This window comes from Chiloscyllium plagiosum, unplaced genomic scaffold (genome assembly GCF_037043375.1).
Source record: "Chiloscyllium plagiosum isolate Xiang-an unplaced genomic scaffold, Cpla_swu_hap1 HiC_scaffold_20, whole genome shotgun sequence".
Classification (NCBI taxonomy): Eukaryota; Metazoa; Chordata; class Chondrichthyes; order Orectolobiformes; family Hemiscylliidae; genus Chiloscyllium; species Chiloscyllium plagiosum.
In genome coordinates this window covers 34,201,030-34,223,251 of record NW_028270158.1, presented here as the reverse complement: position 1 = coordinate 34,223,251, position 22,222 = coordinate 34,201,030, and the positions used below count along the sequence as shown (strand labels likewise).

Below are 22,222 nucleotides of genomic sequence, written 5' to 3'. Positions count from 1 at the left end.
TAATCCTATCCCTCAGAATTCTTTCCAAAACCTTGCTGACCACAGATGTAAGACTGACTGCTCTGTAATTGCCAGGGATTTCCCTATTCCCCCTTTTGAAAAGAGGAACAACATTTGCCTCCCTCCAATTCTCTGGTTCGACTCCGTGGAGAGTGAGGAAGCAAAGATCTTTGCCAGTGGCTTAGCAACCTCATTTCTCATTTCCTGGAGCAACCAAGGATAAATCAATTTTGATTTGTTCAAGGCTGTTTCCCAGCTCCTCGAAGTTCTCATTCACAAGGTCCCTTTCCTTAACGAAAACCGAAGCAAAAAACCTGTTTAGGGCTTCCCCTAACTGCTCAAACTCCATGCACAAGTGCCCTACGCTATCCTTGATTGGCTCTACCATCTCTCTGATCGTGCTCTTATCCCTCATGTATGAGTAAAATGCCTTTGGGTTCTCCCTAATCCTTCTTGCCAAACCTTTCACGTGCCCCCTGCTGGCTCTCCTCAATCCACTACTGAGCTCCTTTCTAGTAAGCCTGTAATCCTCCAAAGCTGTGCTAGATCCTTGCTTCCTCCACTTGATGTAAGCTGCCTTCTTCCTTTTGACTAGAAGCTCCTCTGTTCTTGTCATCCAAGGCTCTTTAATCTTACTTCTTCTTACCTGTCTCAGAGGAACGAATTTGTGCACCACTCCAACAATTGCTCCTTAAAAGTCTCCATATGTCTGTTGTGCCCTTTCTGTGAAACAATTGCTCCAAATCTGTACTTTCCAACTCCCGTCTAATAGCGTCATAATTCCCTTTCCCACAATTAAATATCTTCCCTCGGTAACTGCTCCTTTGCCTAACCAAGGTTATGGTAAATGTGAGGCAGTTGTGGTCACTGTCACCAAAGTGTTCATATTCATTTTTCTAAACCAGGCTTTGGAGTTGTGAATTGGAATGGGAAGGCCACCAAATCGCTAAAACAAACGGTAAAGACGCGTGAAGTGATTTGAAACATTATTGTATCATAATGTTATTATTATTTTGCTACTTGTTGACTCATCCAGACAGAGATGTGAACTTTCAAAAGTAATTTTAGCTCCACATGTTAAAATGGGTTGTAATCTATGAAAATATTCTATTATATATTGACATTTAGAATATTTCCCGAAAGTGGAGTTGCTGTTTGTTCGGGAACTCAAGCTAAAATCAAATCCTGTTGGAGGAATTAAAATATTTATAAACGGTGACCTAAGATCAGCATCGCGGTGATCTCGGGATTCAAAGGTAAGAAAAGCCCCGAAAAGGGTCGGCATCAGCGGGAAATATATGTCACAAAATTTTGGGCCGTGTCTCTGGTTCACGAGTAAGGATTGTTTCATCCAGGACTTTCAGTGTTCGAATTGAGATATCAGGGTTTGTTTGGAATTGTGGAATACATAAAAACTTCAGGGTACCTGCTTCGGCCCTCACAAACATCCGTTAAATAGGTGACTCCGCCATCAGATTTCTCGTGGAATCGGTAAGAAACACTGTTGCGTATACAGCCATGCAAAGTGGCTGAAGCATTTCCAGAAATGTTGACTACAGTTTTGAGTTGCACTGGGGGAGTGCCAGTATGTGCTTGGTCCTTATGGAAGTATTTATTGGTAATTTTTCAAGGTAAAGAATCTACAGTTGAGGTGCATACTGTTGAGGACCCAGAGATAAGAGCAGACTGATTTGCCAAAGATACAATTCGGTTAAAATTGTAAATTAAACCCTGTGGACGCCGGAGTTTTGCAGTAGTCTACGAATGTCCGACAGTTTATACTTGGTTTTCTTGATAACAGACAGGTGTGGGGTTTAATGTACGATTTTGAAACGCGTAGGTTCGCTGATTTGTTCGCTTGTACATAAACACATTCAGTCCAAGTTCGGGGTTTGGAGTGACTAAATTCGGAATCTGGGTTGGACAGCAACAATTTTTTTCACAGCCGTAATTGCTGTTCAGGATACGGTGCCTCGGCGACATTCCTGCTTTTCCAGCACCAATTCTAATCTAGACATTTAAAGCGTCAGCCCATTGTATTGTTCGAAGATCATAGAATTCTCCTGGAATTCGAAATATTCTTCCCTCAGCGAAATCAACAAAACCGTTTTCCCTGCTTATTTACCCTTTTGACATTTTTAGTACTTCAATAGTAGTGAAATGGTTTATCGAATAACAAACACCACCTCATTTCTAAGTATTGTCTGAAGAGGTTTGCAATATTATTGCATCGTAGGATTTTATTTGCAGTTAGCCATTGGATGACAACCTACTGACTCATCGAAGGAGTGGGATGTGCCACTTTGAACGCAGCCGCAATTCACTGGTTAAATTAGGTTTATTATATGTCAACAAAGGCTGCGGTCGAAACAGAACAGTGGATTAATAATGTCACTTACATTTTCCTGAAGCTGACCACACAACACAGACGCAATTTTGCTGGAGTAACTTCTTTTTGAAAGTCGGGACTGAGATTTCGATAGGTCCGAGGGCATATAAAGCTGATTTTTGTTGCGGTAAGCTATTTGTTCAATTTGTTAATTCATTTAGAAATAACGGACACTGTCACTCGACACTGAAATTTGCCACCTCTGAGCGGCACGGAAGTGCATTCCAAAAACGGAATCATTGTTACAAGACTTGCATTTCTGCAGCGTGATTCATACCCTCAGGACTTCTTGCAGCACATGTACTTTAGATGTTAGTCTCTATTTTAATGTAAGGAATACTTCATGTGAGCATCAATTCTAAATTTGCCTTCAGTTTGAATCTGTGATTATACGGAGTAGATTTACAAAAAAGGGACGAGGAGTCAGAGAGATGTACAGCATTGAAACAGACCCTTCCGTCCAACCCGTCCAAATATCTATCCCAACCCAGTCTCGTCCCACCTGCCAGCACCCGGCCCATATCCCTCTAAACCCTTCCTATTCATAGAGTAGTTAACCTTAAAATTAAATAAATGCTATTCATGGATCCTGGCGAATCCATGGATTCTTCACGTTAAAAAAAAACTAAGTGAAAGTATTAAATTCTCCCCCCGAAAAAGGGTCTTTTGTTGGTTGTTAGATGATCCAAAACGTCAGGGCTCTTGTGCTCCAGTTATAGTGTAACTATCTCTGGACGAGAAGGTCGGGGTTCAAATGCCACTTGCTTCAAAGCTGTATTCCAAAAGAACACTTCGACACAGGTCCATTCGAAAATATTTACAGTACAACCACATGTCCCTGAACAAACATTTGAACCGTCCCGCCAATTACCCAGTGCGCACCGTGCTGCGCATGCGCAGTCCATTGTTTTGACTAAAAATGCCGTCGGTTTCGAAAGCTGCGACGAGCGCTTCTCCTCAGACGGAGAAACCGTCTCATTACACGTAAGTACCGATCCCGCCCGCAGCAGTTTCACCGCCACTGCATGCAGCGCAAGCCAATACTTGCCCGATGCTAAAAAGATAACGGCAAAAAAGTGCACCAACCACCCTTACCACCACCCCCCCCCCCGCCCCCACCATTTAATTTAGCCCCGGAGCAGCGACCCTCCCCCGCACGGAGCGGAGCCCAGGCCCCGGGCCCATCAGGCCCAGATCCCCTGTCCGGCCCAACCGACAGCTGCTAATCTCGGGGATTTTTTCCCCCTCAGGTATTTGAAGGAGTTCCGGACCGAGCAATGCCCACTTTTCCTGCAGCACAAGTGCGCCCAGCATAGGCCCTTCACCTGCTTCCACTGGCATTTCCTCAATCAGCGGCGGCGGAGGCCCATCAGGCGGCGGGACGGCACCTTCAACTACAGCCCGGACGTCTACTGCACCAAATACGACGAGACAACCGGAATCTGCCCGGACGGAGACGAGTGAGTCGAATGGGTGTTGCTTTTTGGCGGATGGTGTTTTCGGAGAATGGGGAGATGAATCCGAATTCGCTCCCTCGGTTGTTGTGTTCCTGTCGCCGAAGGCTGTGGGTGTTTGTTTTGGCGGGCAACGTTTGTAGTTGAGGATAACTCACTCCTGTCACAGCTATATACAGTGGGCCGCGGACTGAGCGGGAGACTCACTATATTGTATATTTGTTTTGAATGTTGGTTCGTGTGGAGACTGGAGTTCACATCTTCCTTAAGTCCCCATGTTCTTGGGGTTGTATTTCAATGCACGAGTCCTGGGAGAGCGGATTCGTAAATTCTGGAAATGTAGTTACTTCGATGCGAAACCGTACGATATCTAAAGATAACGAACCTAACATTGCTTAAAATTATTCATTACTTAATTCGCAGCGACCTTTGATATAGACTGAATAGAGGTAAGCTTGCAGTGGCAAACTTTCAAGGCTAGACGTTGAGATATGGGAGTTGTTTTGTTTCAACGTGACTAAATGTTTGGCAATGTACGTATAGTTTTTGATCACAGATGAAACTTGAGATGTAGAACGTATATAGTTTTGGTTTCAGTATCTTTTTGTTTGCCTGGTATCAGGCTGATATTTTCAGAGTTACGTGTATACATTTTTTAGTTTGTGGGAGGAATTCTTGTTTGTAAATTATTTGTAGTTGAGAATTTATTGTTTTGTAAGACTTCTTTAAACTTTAGGCTTCTTAACATTTTCTGTTAAAAGAAATATCAAAATTAACAGTTTGCCTATATATCATCACTTTTCAATGCAGTTAGTTCTATACCATGTGGTGAGAGATCAGAGAGGTTATAGTCAGATTTTCTTTCCCTGAGCAACATTGACATAAAGGGATTGCAGTAGTTCTTTTCATGTGTGGTTCTCTTTATTGTATTTAGCCATGACAGCTATTTTCTCGTTTTTGCTGTAGTTTCTTTCCTTGTGCCTCTTTAATTCTCATGTTACATTTCCTGTGTGATAGTGCAATATAAATGTATATTGCATTTGGAGCTTTTGACATTTTTTGAATGTTGATGCTTAAGTTTAATGAAGTCATCATATTTTAATTGTAATGTTTTTTATAGGTAATTATTTTAGCAATGGAGACTGCACCCTAGCTGTATAAATTAGAATTTGAAATGGTGTTTTTTTTTCTGAAGTTCAAAGTTTTAACATTCATGGAGTCTGATAGATGTTAATCAAATATAAATTCGTAAACTGATGTAAACCTTCAAGGGTTTCTTTGGTGAGATGTCATGCATTCACGACTCACATAGTGCTTCAGAGCTTAGCTGGAGTAATCCATTCTGGAAATATGTAGCAAGGAAATTTATATTGTGTTTTTCATAATCTCAGGATGTCCTAAATTGCTTCACATCCATTTAAAGAGTCATGGCTATTGAAATTGTGATTTATTTGCAAACTATTTGTGACAAGCACAAACTAAATACCTTTTGAATATATTTGAAATGTTAGCAAATTTTGAGATGATTGAACTTATTTGAAATATTATTTGGATCCTTTGCAGTGACATGTTAGGTTATGCTGACAAAACCTTCTGTCAAACTAGACTATCTAAATAACTAATTTCAGACCAAACCTTTGAAAATATCACCCTTGAAAAATTTTATAAATGTTAACGGGAATTGAGTTGAATGTTTTAAATAGGTCAGACATTTTATAATGGCTAGCATATGCCATTCTGTTTTGCTGTAAAGTATCAGTTCAAAAAAAGTTTTACATTTAATCAGTTTCAAGTTTTATTTATAAGCTTTCTGCTAATTACTGTGGAATAGGGTCTCTGCTCATTTTTGTGGAAAAAGCTACTGGAAATTAATTTTTGCAGAGCATTATGTTTAAAGAAAGGATGGGACACTCAAAGTTCAGAATGTTTACCTTCACATATACCACCAACAAAATTTATATTTGTACAACGATTTTAATGTATCACAGTGCCCAAAGGGGGTGTGGAAAGCAAAATTTGACACTGAGCTACATTTGATTTTTCAGGCAAATGGCAAAAAGCTTGGTCCAATAGGTAGATTTTCGGCAATGCCTTAAGGAGGAAAAAGGTTCAAGAAGAATTTCTGGAAACTAGGCAGCTAAAGTTATAGCTTCCAAATGGCAGAACAGTTAAAATTGGGATTGCTTTAGTGACCAGAATTAGAAGAGGACAGGTATTGCAGGGTGGTGGGATTGGAGGAGATGGCAGTGATGGGAGACGGTAAGATCGTGGAATGAACTCAAATAATGAATGAGAATTGTAAAATTAAGGAATTTCTAACTGGGAGCCAGTCAGTGAATGAACAAGGGCTTGGTCATTTATTTTGGATGATCCGAAGTTTGGAAGGGGTGAACTGTGGGATGGCACATTGCTCATTTTTCATGGTAAAATGTCTTGACTTGCTTAAACCCGAATCTTTTTATCGGCAACAAATTATTTTAATTTATTAAAGGATTGTATCAAACTCTGTGGACCTGTTCCATATATGTTTTTATTCCAATTTAATTCCTTTTGGTTCATTATTTATGTAGTGACACGAGTGATTTTGATTTGATTTGGTCTATTTTTTTGATAGCAAAAATTGATTTTTATATTGAACTGCCATCTAAGTATTGTGTGCGACTGAATTTGTACTCTGGCCTACAGTATGTCATTGTGATGATTTATTAAGAAAGTTTTTAAAACAACTGTGAATAGTTCTGCTTTAATTTATACATGCAATATACCATCGAACAATAAATACATCTAACAAAATTGTTAGAATACAGAAGCAGGACATCAGCTGATTGTAGGCAAAAGTAAGGACCGCAGATGCTGAGATCAGAGTCAAGATTAGAATGGTGCTGGAAAAGCACAGCAGGTCAGGCAGCATCCGAGGGGCAGGAAAATCGACATTTCGGACAGGAGCTCTTCATCAGGAATGAAGCCTCATTCCTGATGAAGGGTTTACCCGAAATGTCAATTTTCCTGCTCCTTGGATGCTGCCTGACCTGTGCTTTTCTCGCACCACTCTAATCTTGACATCAGCTGATTGTGCCTATACCTGTTTTCCAAAGGAATGCTTCAGTTCCTTCAACCAGGACTAATATTTTGTTGCAGTACAAACTTACATTGTTTGCAAAATTTTGATTCTTTAAAAGTCCACCTTTCTCTGTTTAAAGAATGGGCTATCTCATGCTGTTGAACAGCAATACATGGGCGATTTTGGATCTCGGCGCCTTGGCAGGCGCAAGCATGGCCACCAATTAAAATTAGGCTGTTCAGCCCAACCAGTGTCTGCTAAGCAGTCAAATAGTTCTATTCACATTTACTTGCCTTGTTCCCATGTTCCTTTTGCACAGCTGTCCAAACTGAGTTTGCTATTTCATCATTAACCCTCAAAGTAATTCCATTGTCTAGAGATGCATTACACAGAAACAGATCCTTCGGTCCAACTCGTCCATGCTAACCATTTATCCTAACCTAATCTAGTCCCATTTGCCAGCACTTGGCCCATATTCCTCTAAACAGACATACAAGATAATGAGAGGATTAGATAGGGTGGACAGTGCAAGTCTTTTTCCTAGGATGATGACGTCAGTGTGTACGAGGGGGCATAACTACAAATTGAGAGGTGACAGATTTAAGACAGATGTCAGAGGCAGGTTCTTTACGCAGAGAGTGGTAAGGGCGTGGAATGCCCTACCTGCTAATGTAGTCAACTGTGGTGTAAAATTATGTCCCAATACATGTGTGAATCATAATGTAACACATGTATTGGGCCAAGCAGTGGAATGTGGTGAAACGGTTAAAAATTATGTCCCAATACATGTGTGAATCTAACCGGAATGGAGGTGTTGCTTAGTCCCGTGTGAATCTTATTACACACCTCCCCGTGTGAATCTTCTTATCTGTATGTAACCAGAATGGAATGTGTTTTTTAGCCTTGCTCTGCTGTTCACATGAATGTTTATATCTGGAAAAGAGTATATCAGCTGGAAAAGTCTCCAGTTCGGTGAGTCTGCTCCGGGGTTACGTTTAACCGCCGAGCGTGGGTTGTTGGCAACCGCTCTACGAGAACTGACGGCTCCCAGTTCCGGTAACATGTAGAGTGAGTATAAGCCAGACCCGTTGTAAGTATGAGACCTGGTTGTGGCGACGCTGCGGGGAATAAAATGCTCATATTCTAGCAGACTCGCCTCTTGGTCGTTTGTTCTGTGTCAGACTACTCTCCTACGAACCTGACCTTGAGAATTTTTTAAAACATCAACTCAGCCACATTAGGGAGATTTAAACACTCCTTAGATAAGCACATGGATGATTTTGGGATAATGTAAGGGGACGAGCTGAGAATAGTTCACAGGTCGGCACAACATAGAGGGCTGAAGGGCCTGTTCTGCGCTGTATTGTTCTATATTCTATATATTCTAAACCTTTCCTATTCATATACCATCCATATGCCTTTTAAATGTTGCAATTGTAGCAGCCTGCACACTTCCTCTGGCAGCTCATTCCATATACGTGAAAATGTTGTCCCTTATGTCCCTTTTTAAATCTTTCCCCTCTCACCCTAACCTATGCCCCTTAGTTCTGGACTCCCCCACCCCAGAGAAAAGACCTTCTCTGTTTATCCTATACATACCCCTCATGATTTTATAAAGCTCTATAAGGTCACTCCTCAGCCTCTGACACTCTAGGGAAAACAACCCCAGCCTATTTAGCCTCTCCCTCATGTCAAATTCTGGAAACACACTTGTAAATCTTTTCTGAACCCTTTCAAGTTTCACAACATCCTTCCGATAGGATGGAGACCAGAATTGCACGCAGTATTCCAAAAGTGACCTAACCAATGTCCTGTGCAACCGTAACGTGACCTCCCAACTCATATACTCAGTGCTCTGACCAATAAAGGAAAGCATACCAAGCCACCTTCACCATTCTATCTACGTGCGACTCCACTTTCAAGGAACTATGAACTTGCACTCCAAGGTCTCTTTGTTGAGTAACAGTCCCTAGGACCTTAAAGTGTATAATTCCTGCTCTGATTTGCTTTTCCAAAATGCAGCACCTTGCATTTATCTAAATTAAATTCCATCTGCCACTCCTCAGCCCATCTGGTTTAGATCCTGTTCTGAAATTTCTCCTACCCTGTATTCTAAATCTCTTGCCTTGAACTTTACAAGATGATTGTTTCAAGTTGTCCTCTTAAATTTAAATTCAAATAATTCACTCTTAAAAAGCGAGATGGTAGTTTCCTGATTATCAAGGAGTGTAGTGGACAGAGGGATCTTGGAGTTCAGATTCACAGTTCTCTAAAAGTGGAGTCACAGGTAGATAGGGCAGTGAAGAAGGCTTTTGGCACACTGGCCTTCAGTCAGGGCATTGAGTATAGAATTTGGGAAGTTATGTTGCAATTATACAGGATGTTGATGAGACTGCATGTGTTCAGTTTTGGTCACCTTGTTAGAGAAAGGATGTTATTAAACTGGAAAGAGTGTAGAAGACATTTCTGAGGATGTTTCCTGAACCCACTGGTCTGAGTTACAGGGAGAGGTTGGACAAGATGAACTTTTTTTTTCTTTAGAATATAGGAGACTTCGGGGAACCTTTTATAAGGGTGTATAAGATCATGAGAGGCATTGAGAGGGTGAATGCACTCAGTATTTTCCCCAGAGTTGGAGAATCACAGACTAGAGGGCATCAGTTTAAGGCTAGAGGGGAAAGAATAAAAGAGAACCTGAGGGACAACTTTATTTTTACAGAGAATGTTACGCATATGGAATGAACTGCCAGTGGAAGTAGTTTATGCAGGTACTTTATCAACATTTAAAAGGCATTTGGACAAATACATGGATTGGACAGGATTAAAAGGATATGGGCCAAGTGCAGGGAAATGGGGTTAGAGTGGACAAACATTTTGGTTGGCATGGACCAGCTTGTGCCAAAGGGCCTGTCTTTGTGCTGTATGACACTGTCACCTCAGTTTGGAGAAATGTCCATGTGGTCTTTGATTGTGATGGGAAAGAAATTCAAATAGAAACTCGGTTGGTTGTCAAGTGGCAGTTTTACCACCTTTTACAATATGTCACAGAAGAAAGCAACAGCTGCTACTGAACTTGCAGGAGAGAAATTGGAACTTTGGCATAGTGGTATGCCACAAGGATCAGTTTTGGGTCCACTGCTTTTCGTTATTTACATAAATTATTTGGATATGAATATAGGAGGTATGATCTTGAACCATTACAGTGCAGAAAGAGGCCACTTGGCCTATCAGGTCAGCACCAACCCTCTGAAGAGCACCCCACCCAGTTCTCAGGCCCCTTGCCTATTCACTTAACCCTGCATTTGCCTGGCTAATCCACCTGCCTATACACCCTTGGACACTATGGATAATTTACCATGGCCAATCCACCGAACCTGCACAACTTTGGACAGTGGGGCGAAACTGGAGTGCCCGGTGGAAACCTATGCAGACATGAGGAGAAGGTGCAAACTCGACACTGATTGTTCTCCAAAGCCGGGATCAAACCCGGGTCCCTGCAACAGTGCTAACCACTGTCCATCCTTTTACAGATGACACCAAAATTGCTGGTGGAGTGGACAAGCAGGTTATGAGTACAATGGGACCTTGATCTATGTTAATGCGCTGAGAAGCGGCTAGTGAAGTTTAATGTCCATAAATATGAGGTGGGAAAACATCAGGGCAGAACTTATAAAGTTAATTGTAGGGTCCTGGGAGTGTTTTCAAACAGAGACCTTGGGGTGTTGGTACGTAATTCCTTGAAAGTGGAGTTGAGGGTCGAATGGGTGGAGAATGTGATGTTTGGCATGCTTGCCATCATTGTTTGGTGCATTTAGTACAGGAGTTGGGGTGTTACGTTGCTGCTGTACAGCACATTGGTTAGGCTGTTTTCAGAGTACTGCGTTCAATTTTGGTCTTCCTGCTATGGTGAATAATTTGATATTTATGTACATGATGTGGGTGTAAAAAGTGAAGTTTAAGCAGAAATCTTTTCTGTTGAATTTGTGAAACAAAATGGGAAAATTTTCATGAACCTTTGCTTCTGACATGAGAAGATTAGAATGGTTGTAGATTTTGACACATGCAGTGACACAAAAACAACGGTCCAATAGTTGACATCAGAGTCATTGTAATATATTTCAAGATGATGTTTTCAAAGTGCCTGTATTCTTGATGTTGGCTGTCTTGCTTTGGCACAGAGTTCATTCTAACTGATCTGGATGCTGTTCTGATGAACACCTTCCAGTGGCAGTAGTGAAGATGTGTCCCTCTCAACCTCATCTAACTTTAATGGGACATCTCGGGCAATGACTGCATTTGTGTAGTGTTTTGTAGAACCTTGGGCTGTTCCAGAGCGTTCCGCAAAACACAAAAGTCGAGTATTTTAAATGGACTCACTTTGTCATTTAGGAAATATGTAAATTGGCTACTACAAGATCCCACTGAGAGCAAATAGCAGTGTGATGATGATTGAAAGATGATAGTTGGCCAGGATTCTGCGATTCAGATGGAGGACATGTTGTCATGGGAATGGGCACCCAGGGCCATATCTAACCGCTCAAAATATAACTGCTCAAAATATAACCACTCAAATACACTACTCTCCCTCGATAATGCAAACAAAGCGCCAGCTTAGATGCACTTGGATCTCAGGAATGCAATATTAAATACGTGGGCGCAGGGAAATTTGCTCCTGAAATCCCCAAAATGCCTGGCAAAATTCATTCATAGGGAGACTATTGGATAAAAATATGTAAAACTGACAGTCAATGAGGAACTGCTCCAATGGCAAGCTGGTTCTTTGTCGCATATGCTACTCCGGTTCAATGTTAAGATTAATAAGAGTGGAGGATGTCGATTGTTCAAGGGGACTAAAGGAAGAGTCTGAGTGGATGACCAAAGCAGTACATGCTTGAGATGAGATCTATATGGCTGAGCAACTTTATGTTGATTAACTGCCACGTTAACATAAAACAGAGATGCTTTCCTAAGGATAAAAAAAAAACTAAACTTTGTGAAGTGATTAACTGTGACTAACACCATTATAACATTTAATTGCTCAACCTGTCAATATCGACCTTGTTTGACAAACCATCTTGATGAATCCCTTTCCTAATTTAATTCTGTCTTTATTTAAGGTGCCCTTTTAGATTTTGTTCATCCATGTGTCCAATTAATTCCCATACTCTGCGCCCATCACACTACTGTCCCTGTACCCTGTCAGGCCTTGAGTTTCTTCTTTTCTAATATCTTTAGCCTCTGTGCCTTCTCCAGATAACACCTGGATGTCCCAATGAATCAGTTTTGATCCCTTCCTCACTTCTCTACAGCTCCTCAATGACCTTATCTGCAGATAAGGGTTCACTTTTTACCATTAACATCCAAGTCCACCTTTCCGTTATGCAAGTCAATTATTCTTTGTTTCCAGGCTGCTTCTGGAGTTTAAGTCTTGGATGGCATGTTGCTCCTTCTCCTTCTTTCCCTTACTTATTTGTTAAGTTTGTGAGCATGTTTTTCTGGCTCGGTGTTCACTCACTACCTGTCCTTTTTGAAGGATCTTGCTGACATTTTTCTTAAGCTCTAACTGCATAAGTTTTTGGTAATCTGCATTTGTGCCTTTTTTGTCAAGTTTATAACCATTGGGAATTGATTTGATATTTTAACTCCACAAGTAAATGTCCGTTTCATATTCTTTCACAGGACAGGTGAACATTTATTGCCCATCCTAAAATGTCTTTAAGAAGGTGATTGTGAGCTGCCTTCGAGAATACTACACTCTATTATGGATAGGTGTATCCACAGTGTTGTTAGGAAGGAAGTTGCAGATTTTGTCTAAGTGGGAGGGGACTGGTCGGTGGTGATGTTCCCATGCATCTGATGCCTTGTACTTCAAGGTGGTTGAGATTGCCAGTTTCAAAGGCATTGCAGTGTGTCTTGTTGATGGGACACACTTATCATTATAGTAGTGTTGTAGCTGTACTTTATATTGGTGCGAATAATCTTTCATACAACTGTTTGAAAGCTATCAGGGCCCTTTAGCTTTTGCAGTATTCAGCATCTTCAACCATAAGTTGGTGTGACATCGAATTAATTGAATTGCTTGAAGACTGGTGTCTGTGGTGCTTGGACCTCTGGAATGAGGTTGAAATGAGTCGTCGACTTGGTCCATTAGGCTGAAGTGAAGTAAATGCTTCATCCTTGCCTTTTGCATTGATATTTGGGGTCCCACATCTTTCAGGACAGGATGTTTGTGGAATCTCTTCCTCCAGTTAATTGTTCAATTGCCTACCATCGAAGTTTGGCTTGCAAATAGTCCTGTATTGTAGCTTCACTGGGTTGATACTTAATTTTAGTTATTCTTGGTGCTGCTCCCGGCACATACTTCACACTTTGTTTTGAATCAGAGATGATATCCCTGCTTGATGGTAATGATATACTGGAGGATATGCCAAGTCATGAGGTTACAATTTGTGTTTGAATACCTGCATTTTCTGGTGATTCCCAGGCCCTCATGGGTGTTCAATTCTGAGTTGTTAGCTTGATTTGAAATCTGGCCCATTAGTACTGAACAGTACTGTGAAGAGTATGCTGAATGTGAAGACATGGCTTCATCTCCAAATATGTTGCATGGTCATCACATCTATCAAATATGCTGCATGGTTGTCACTTCTGTTGATTATGTCTCAGATGCAGCTGGAACTTGTAGATTGATGAAGCTGAGGTCAACAGGTTTTTCCTTCTTGGTTCCTCACCACCTGTAGCAGACCCAATCTTGCAACATACTGTCTTGTACTTGACCAGCTGAGGCAGTAATGAGGCCTTGTGATTGACACTTAATACATTCTGCACCCTTGCCCATCAGTGCTTCTTTACAGTGTTCAACATAAAGGAATACTGATTCATCAGTCCATTTGGGTTGCAGTAGATAATCAGGAAGTTTGCTTGCTTACATTTGACCTTGTGCTAAGCAACGTCTTGGGGTCCAGAGATTCTGTTGAGGAATCCCACAGAAATTCCCTCTGAATGCCATTGTCACCACCTTGGGACGGTCAGAGCTGTGAGGTGAGATTCTTGAGTATAATTGGTTTGTTGGACAGCTCCCAACTTTGGCACAAAGCCACCAGATGGATGTTCGATGTTGCCTTGACAGGGTGTACTGTTTTTGGTGCCTTTTCTCTGTTCAGGTTTGACACAAACTTTGCTTGAATGGCCATTTCAGAGCACAGTCAAGAATCAATATGTTAATGTAAATCTGGAGTCACCTGATGTTTTTATTCAATCGTTTAGTAGGTCACTAGTATTGGAACTAGTTTTTAATTAGAGACTGATAGTCCAGTGATATTCGTATGGCGACGCCGTCATTCCATAATAGATTCTTCAGGCCGAGGTCATGAGATTCACCTACGTATAAGGGTTGGCCAATTATTCTCATGCATTTAATGCATTTATACCAAAATATTTAACGAATTGAGAAATTTTAGCCAATAGTTTGTTTAGGTGCTCCGTTCATCTTGGAGTGTGACTTCATGTAAAATAAATTCTTGAAGTTGTAACATATTGATTGGAAAAGTATTTGAATTATGGTTGTGATGTGCAATGTTGAAGATGTTTGCTGGTTAGCTGCACAAAAATGCAGAGGAGTTATTAAATGGTTGCAGGCCATTTTGCCCAGTGAGTTGACTTGTTGTCAATGGGAGCAATTGTTCATCGTTTCAGCCCTTGAATATTGACACTTTTTGCTTCAACTGTTAATCATGAAAGTCAATTCCATTTCTCACTTTTGCCCACTGTTCTAAAGCATTTTATTTTTAATTCTGTATCTATGCTCACTTGTTCTTGACTCTCCACCTACTTGAAGGAATCTGCCTTCAAACATCTCTTCATAATTTTGAAGTGCAGAAGGAAATATAATGTTATTTGGTGTTTAGAGTCAACATAAACTTGCATGTATACGAATTGTGAAAGTTTAGTTTGGTTTCCATGAGTAACAAAAGGGCAGTTGTCTTGATGTCTGTTGTTAGGAAAATGTTGGAGTCTACTATAAATAGTGCAATAGCAGAGCATTTAGATCAAGCAGAGTCAACATTGAGAATGTGTATCAGGTATGAGCAGGCAGAGAAAGAGTTAAGTTCTGAGGTTTGTGAAACAAGAGATTCAGCTGAGTATGACTCAGATCAGATAAGAGCTTGCAGTTGCTGGAGGCAAGGGTAAAGGGTTAACAAGATGGAAGAGCATTCATTATGTAGAGCCATTTAACAATGTTGGAAACATTCAGTATGTAATTAATGTTGCCTTATTTGGACGCTCCTCCCTGTAAAATGACTATATAGTTCATTGAGAAACTCCTGTTCCAGAGAAGACAGTGAACTCCTGTCTCTGTGCACATGGGCAATCATTCTCTCTCCCTCCAAGGCCTGGCATAAAGATGGAGGAGGTAAAACACTACAGTATCTCTGAGCATTTTGCTCAGCGGAACTGTGAATGTAATATATTTAATTTTCTAGAAAGACTGATAATGTGTAACATGTTAGGCTACTTAATAAGATAAGAGCCCATGATGTTGGAGGTAGTTCATTAGTGCTGACACAGGTTTGGGTAAGTATTAGAAAACTGAGAGTTGGGATAAAAGGGGCATTTTCAAAATGGCAGCCTGTAATTAGTGGAGTGCCATAGGGTTCAGTGCTGATGTCACAATTATTTACAAAATGTGAACTGCTTGGATGAAGAAAGTATCTTATTAAGTAGCCTAACGTGTTGCACATTATCAGTCTTTCTAGAAACTTAAATATATTACATTCATAGTTCCGCTGTTATCTATCCTGCTTGTTACCACCTCCTCCACCATCTCATTCTTTAATCACAAAAGGGACACGTTTCTCGCTCTTGCTCTCTCTTTTCCCCCCCCCCCGAAAAAAAACTCCATTGTTAGCTGCTTTATTTCAAGCAGTGGACGCCAACACTACATCATAGACTTATTGGAACATTCATATTTTTTTTTTTATTTTGTTGGTACTTTTGGTATCCGTAAATGTTACTTTAACTGAAGGATCCTGATGAATAATGAGTTATTGTTTGCTGTAAACTAACTTATCATGTTTGAACAAAACCTTGAGTGGTAGTCTACTATAACTTCGAATCATTATAACTTTTCAAATTGGGGATAAACAAGCTATGTTGATTCAGTTTGCTGACTACTTTGTGGACACATTTGAAGTTTGTGACACTGACATCCAGCTTTACCTAACTACCATGTTGAAATAATTTAGATTTGTCACGTACTCACGTGAGTCCAGTGAAAAGTTTACAAGTCCTCACTAATGGTGCCATCTTCGGTGCAAACGTACCTAGGCACAGAATCTTGGTATAGTGCACAATCCTTTATCCGAATGCTGAGGACCAGCTAGTTTTTGGATTTCAAAATTCTTCGAATTTCAGAATAAGTGACAGTTGGTGAAATTTTTAAAAATCGTACCAGAAGAACACACTCACTAAATAAAACAGAGCCTCGAAACAGAATAGGGGCTTGCCACTGCCAGGCCACCGCTCATGCGCCCCCCCCCCCCCATGTCACACAGATCAAGTGGGTGTTAACTTGGGTTAACTAGTTGCATGCCTAACAGACTTGTTAATGAGAAAGAAACTTCACAAAAACCTTCAGATTTGGAGCTTTTCAGGATTTCGGATAAATTATTGTCTATCTGTACAAAGCATAAAAATAAACAGTTTGACAAGTTAAATATTAGAGTCGACATTAAATTAGATTCCCTACAGTATGGAAACAGGTCCTTTGGTCCAACAAGTCCACACTGACCCTCCAAAGTGTACCCACCCAGACCCATTCCTCTACCCTATATTTACCCCTGACTAATGCAACTAACACTATGGGCCATTTAGCATGGCCAATTCACCTGACTTGCACATCTTTGGATTGTGGGAGAAAAATGGAGCACCCAGAGGAAACCCACGCAGACATGAGGAGAACGTGCAAACTCCACATAGACAGTTGCCCAAGGCGAGAATTGAACCGTGGGTCCCTGGTGCTGTGAGGCAGCAGTGCTCACTGCTGAGCCACCGTACCGCCCAAGTCCTTCTTACTAAGAAGTAGGAAACAAACCAACACCAGTAACAGTTTAACACCAGAGCCCATGTGCATGTAGCCATGCTAGTCCTACACTCCTCACAGGGTTCGCCTCCCCCACCCCACCACTGCCCCGAGCTGCCTGCTCTCTCTCACCGCTGACTGCCCTGGGCTGCCTGCCGAGAGTCTGCAGTTAGTAGTCTCAAGGCTTGATACACCTGATGCTCTTGGATACCACCAACCAGATCAAGGAATTTTGCTGGTTTTCCTCCCATGAAGTTCAATGATATCACAGTTAACCATTGCAAGGCCAGCTCCATTAACAAAGCAAGCAATATCTCTATCTATGCTGATGGTCAAACTTTGCTGCTTCACTTTGAGGGGTCAGTTTTTGATACCTCACTGATTAAAAATTTTGTTTTTTCTGAATTCTGCAAAGTCAAAGTTGATTTTGGCATCAAAGCAAACAACTTATTCATCTAGTGTTTCACCAAGGGATTCACATCTGTCAATACTTTAATTGTTGCAACTTATCAGACCACTTATCAGACGCACAATATTCGTTAAACTGAAAATTTCTCCAGTAAAATATAAAGCAGGAATATCAAGACAGTGGTAAGCCTTTCCATTCATCGAGCTTGTTCTGTTGTTCAATGTGTGGGAAAGTGATATTAACTTAGATATATCTCCATATCCCTTGATGTCATGAATCTCCAGGTACTGAACAGTTCCTGTCTTGAACCTGCTTAAAGATTGAGAATCCATAGCCCTTTGTGTAGAGAATTAGAGATTCACCATTCGCTGAGTGAAGAGATTCTTCCTCATCTCAGTCTTAAATGACCTAACCCCTTATTTGGAGATTGTCACCTGATTTCAGAACTTGCCCATCAGGGGTAACATCGACATCTATCATAGAAGAATTTTGTAAGTTACTTGAAAATTCTAGGGACGTGTAACCAGAGTCCTCATCGCTTCTTGATCATCCTACCATCCCAAGCAACAATCTGGTGAACTTGTCTCACTCCCTGTATGACAGGAATATTCCTTGTTGGTTAACAGGGCTCAAACTGTGTCCATTCTCCCACGTGACATATCAAGTTTCTGCACAACTACAGCAAGACATTTTTAAACTTACTCTCGTCTCTTTGATATGAAGGCCAGCATACCATCACCTTTGGGTTTTGTGGTACGGTGGAAGTGTTTGAGTTCAAGTTTTTTTTGTCACAGAGGTATGTCATAACTTGGCTGAACAGGTTGATTAAAATAACTAGTGTTTGCCTTTAAGCTTGATGGACCTGCATGCTAACTTTAGGTGACTCATGAACAAGGGCATCAAAGTCCCTTTTGACATGCTAACTTCTCATGCTAACCTCGCCATTTAGGAATTTGTCTTTCCATTTTTATTTCTCCAAAACTGAATAATTTCAAATTTAGTCATATTGTAATCTAGCTGTCATGTTCTCCTCGTTCATGTATCCTATCGAAGTTCTTTTTAAATCTTCTTGCATTCTTCTCAAAAATTATCCATATTGTTCTCATTATCAAATTTGGAAATATTACATTTGGCACTTTCATCCAAATCATTTATCTAGATTTTGAATAGTTGTTGATGTAGCACCAAAAGTTGTCGTAACCCTTTTTATAACAGTCTGCCATTCTGAGAATGGTCTATTACTACTGTCTTTTTGTTCAACAACCAATTCTCAATCCATACTTATTTCTTGCAATCTGTAGACCTCCCCTTCTTTGCTAACATCCTGTGTGGCTCTTTATCAAATACTTTCTGAAAATCTAAATGTACATCATTCACTGATTCTCCTTAAATGCTACAAGTTAAATTCTCAAAAGATACTCTCAAGTTTGTCAAATTATGATTTCTCTTTCACAAATCATTCTGCCCACTATAACCTTTTCTAAATGTCCAGTGATTGTGTACTTTTGTTATAGATGTTAACATTTTCCCTCCTCTTAATATTGAATTTACTGTCTAATGTGGGTCATTCTCCCTTCTCATATTGTGGGGTTACATTTGCTGAATTCCATTTCACAGAATCTGTAGAGTTTTGAAATAGAACTTCCGATGCATCCACTATTTCTTCAACACTAAGGTGAAGCTTATCTGGTCCTGTGGATTTATCAGCCTTGATTCCAGTTAACTTCTCAAGTACTACCTTTAAACCACAGAATTTCCATTTGTTCCTCAGTTTTATAAGTTCCTTGGTTGGCTAGTATTTCTTGAAAATTTTCATTATCACCTTGTGTCAAGATGAATGCAAAGTAACTGTTTAGTTTTCTCTGTCTTCCTCTGTCATCCTGTCCCCCCCAGCTGCTGCCCGCCCCCATTCTCACCACAATAAGTTCTTCTGTTCTCACCTGTACTGTGCCTGCACTTGTCTTTGCTAATTTTTGAGTACCTAAAGAGGCTTTGATACTCCATCTTTATGTCCTCTGCTAATTTGTGTTCATATTCTGTTTTCCTTTGCTTAATCAGTTTTTTCAGTCACTTTTACTGGGTTCTAATTACGTCCAGTCCTCAGGGTTATGATTTTTCTGGCATAATTTTAATGCAATTTCTTCAATCGAATGCCATCTTTTTTTTTCATTTTTTTTTACCTTTCCCTTGATTCTGCTTCATCCAACAAGGCAAAATAAAATCAGTGAATATGTATTAAAACTGTAAAAGATTCAACTTTTGTTGCTTAATTGACACATCGGGGACTCTCACAATCTGTTTTTAAAACGTAGAATGTTAGTGTGGGAAGGTATGAGAGAAGAGTAAATGGTATATTTTTATGACAATTTAGGACTATCCATAGGAGCCATTCCCTGTTAAAAGTTGGTTCAGAAGAACAGCGTGGATCTATGTGTCGTCTGTTTACTACTATGATCAAAAGCAGTGATTGTGTTGTATAAATAAATAGAAATAGTGTATTCTGCTCTTTGCAACTTCTATATTTTTAATTCATTCATGTGACATGTATTTTGCTGGCTTAGCTAATATTTACTTCCCATCCACAATTTCCCTTGAGAAGATGGTAGCAAGCTACTGGAGTATAGGTGCATTGACATGCTGGTAAGAAGGGAATTGTAGGATTTTGATGTAGGAACAGTGAAGAAATAGCAATTATATTTCCAAGTCAGGTTGGTGTGTCTCTTGTAGGGAAAGTGGCAGGTGGTGGAGCAGATCAAAGTCTGAATGGCCTATTCCTCCTAAATTGTGTGCTTCTATCTTCCCCTCCACTTAATCATCACTTCCATTTTGTGATAATGAAACTGGGAATGGACGAGGACAGGATTTGACTATTATTGTTTCACTATTGATTTTGAAGAACTTATTTTTTCTACTTAGTTTGTCATAAGTGTAAAAAAATACTTAAGGTATGGGAAAGAAGTAGACTATTTTGGTTCATCAAGACAATCAGTGATATAATGGCTGATCTGATCATCTTTAACTTCGTTTTCCTGCCTTTTCTCCACGTTTCCTTTTATGTTAAAAATAATTGCCTATCTCAGCCTGGAATATATTTAACAATCCAGCCATAACAACCTTCTGCAATAAAGCATTCCACACGTTCACTACCCTTTAAGGGACGAATCCCCTCTGGTCCTGCCCTTTCCCACAAGAAGAGATAACCGCTAAGCATCTACCCTGTCAAGTCCCCGAAGAACCTTATCTTTCAATAAGGCATCCTTTTACTTTATCTAATGATTGCAGGACCAATCTACTTAATGTCTCCTCATAGGACAAGCCCTCTATACCTGGGATCATTCAAGTGAAACTTCCCTGGACTGCCTCTAATTCCACTATAGCTAAGGGGGATCAAAACTGTTCACAACATTCCAGGTGTGTTCTAACTAATACCTTGTGTAGTTTTAGCAAGACTTTGTATTTTTATATACTACAAGCCCACCAACTCCCACAGCTACCTAGATTATACCTCCTCCCACCCTACCTCCTGTAAAAATGCCATCCCTTATTCCCAGTTCCTCTGCCTCTGTTGCATCTGTTCCCAGGATGACCAATTCCACCTCAAAGTACCAGATGGCAACCTCCTTCTACCATCGCAACTTCCCTTCCCACGTGGTTGACTATGCCTTCCAGCGCATCTCCTCCACCTCATGCACCATCGCCCTTGAACCCCACCCTTCTCAACGCAGTAAGGACAGAACCCCCCGGTCTTCATCTTCCACCCATCATTCTCTGCCACTTCCGCCACCTCCAAACAGTCCCTACCACCAGAGATATATTTCCCTCCCCACCTCTATCAGTGTTACAAAAAGATGATTCCCTCTGCAAGTCCCTTGTCAGGTCCACACACTCCACCATCCCACACCCCACTCCTGGCACCTTTCCCTGCCACCGCAGGAAGTGCAACACCTGCGCCCGCACCAGTCCCCTCATGTCCGTCCAAGACCCCAAGAGATCCTTCCTCATTCCTCAAATTTACCCGTACCTCTGCCAAAGTCATCTGCTGTATTCGTTGCACCAGTTGTGGTCTCCTCTACATCGGGGAGACAGGATGCTTTCTTGCGGATCATTTCAGAGAACATCTCTGGGATACCTGCACCCACCAACCCCACAATCCCGTGGTTGAACATGTCAACTCCCCCTCCCACTCTGTCAAGGACAAGCAGGTCCTGGGCTGCCTCCACCGCCAAACTGTTACTCCCTAACACCTTGAGGAGGAATGCCTCCTATTCCGCCTTGGGACCCTTCAAGTATACATGATAAATGTGGATTTCAACAACTTCCTCGTTCTCTCTCATATCACCCCCACCCCCACATTATCCCAGTCCCAAGCCTCCAACCTGGCACCGCCCTCCGGACTCTTCATCACTCCCCCCTCTGACCTATCACCTTCTCCCTCACCTTCGTCCACCTATTGCTTTCCCAGCTACCTTCCCCCAACCACCCCCCCCCCCACCCCCCCTTTTATCTCTCAACCCAGACTCTCGAGCCTCATTCATGATGAAGGGCTTATGCCCGAAACGTCAATTCTCCTGCTGCTCTGATGTTGCCTGACCTACTGTGTTTTTTCCAGCACCACACTCTTGACTCTGAGCTCCAGCATCTGCAGTCCTCACTTTCTCCTTTTGTATTTTTATATTCCATTCTCTTTGAAATAAAGGCCAACATTCCAATACCTTTCCTTTTTTGCATGCTGACATTTGTGTTTGGTGCACAAGAGCACCCAGATCCCTCCACATTCCATTTTACTTTCAGTTTCTCTCAATTTACGTAAGTCTTTCAATTCTTCCCA

General features: G+C 41.1%; 1 protein-coding gene across 3 annotated transcripts in view; it reads left to right on the top strand.

Moving 5' to 3' along the window:
• Positions 1-3,295: 3,295 nt before the first annotated feature.
• unkl (unk like zinc finger) overlaps positions 3,296-22,222 on the top strand; it is a 141,689-nt gene continuing 122,762 nt past the window's right edge. For all 3 annotated transcript variants that reach the window (XM_043711635.2, XM_043711634.2, XM_043711632.2), the window contains exons 1-2: positions 3,296-3,373; positions 3,640-3,849. In XM_043711635.2, the coding sequence (XP_043567570.1) occupies positions 3,309-3,373; positions 3,640-3,849 (275 nt within the window). In that variant the 5' untranslated portion in view covers positions 3,296-3,308. The remainder of the gene's footprint in view (positions 3,374-3,639; positions 3,850-22,222) is intronic.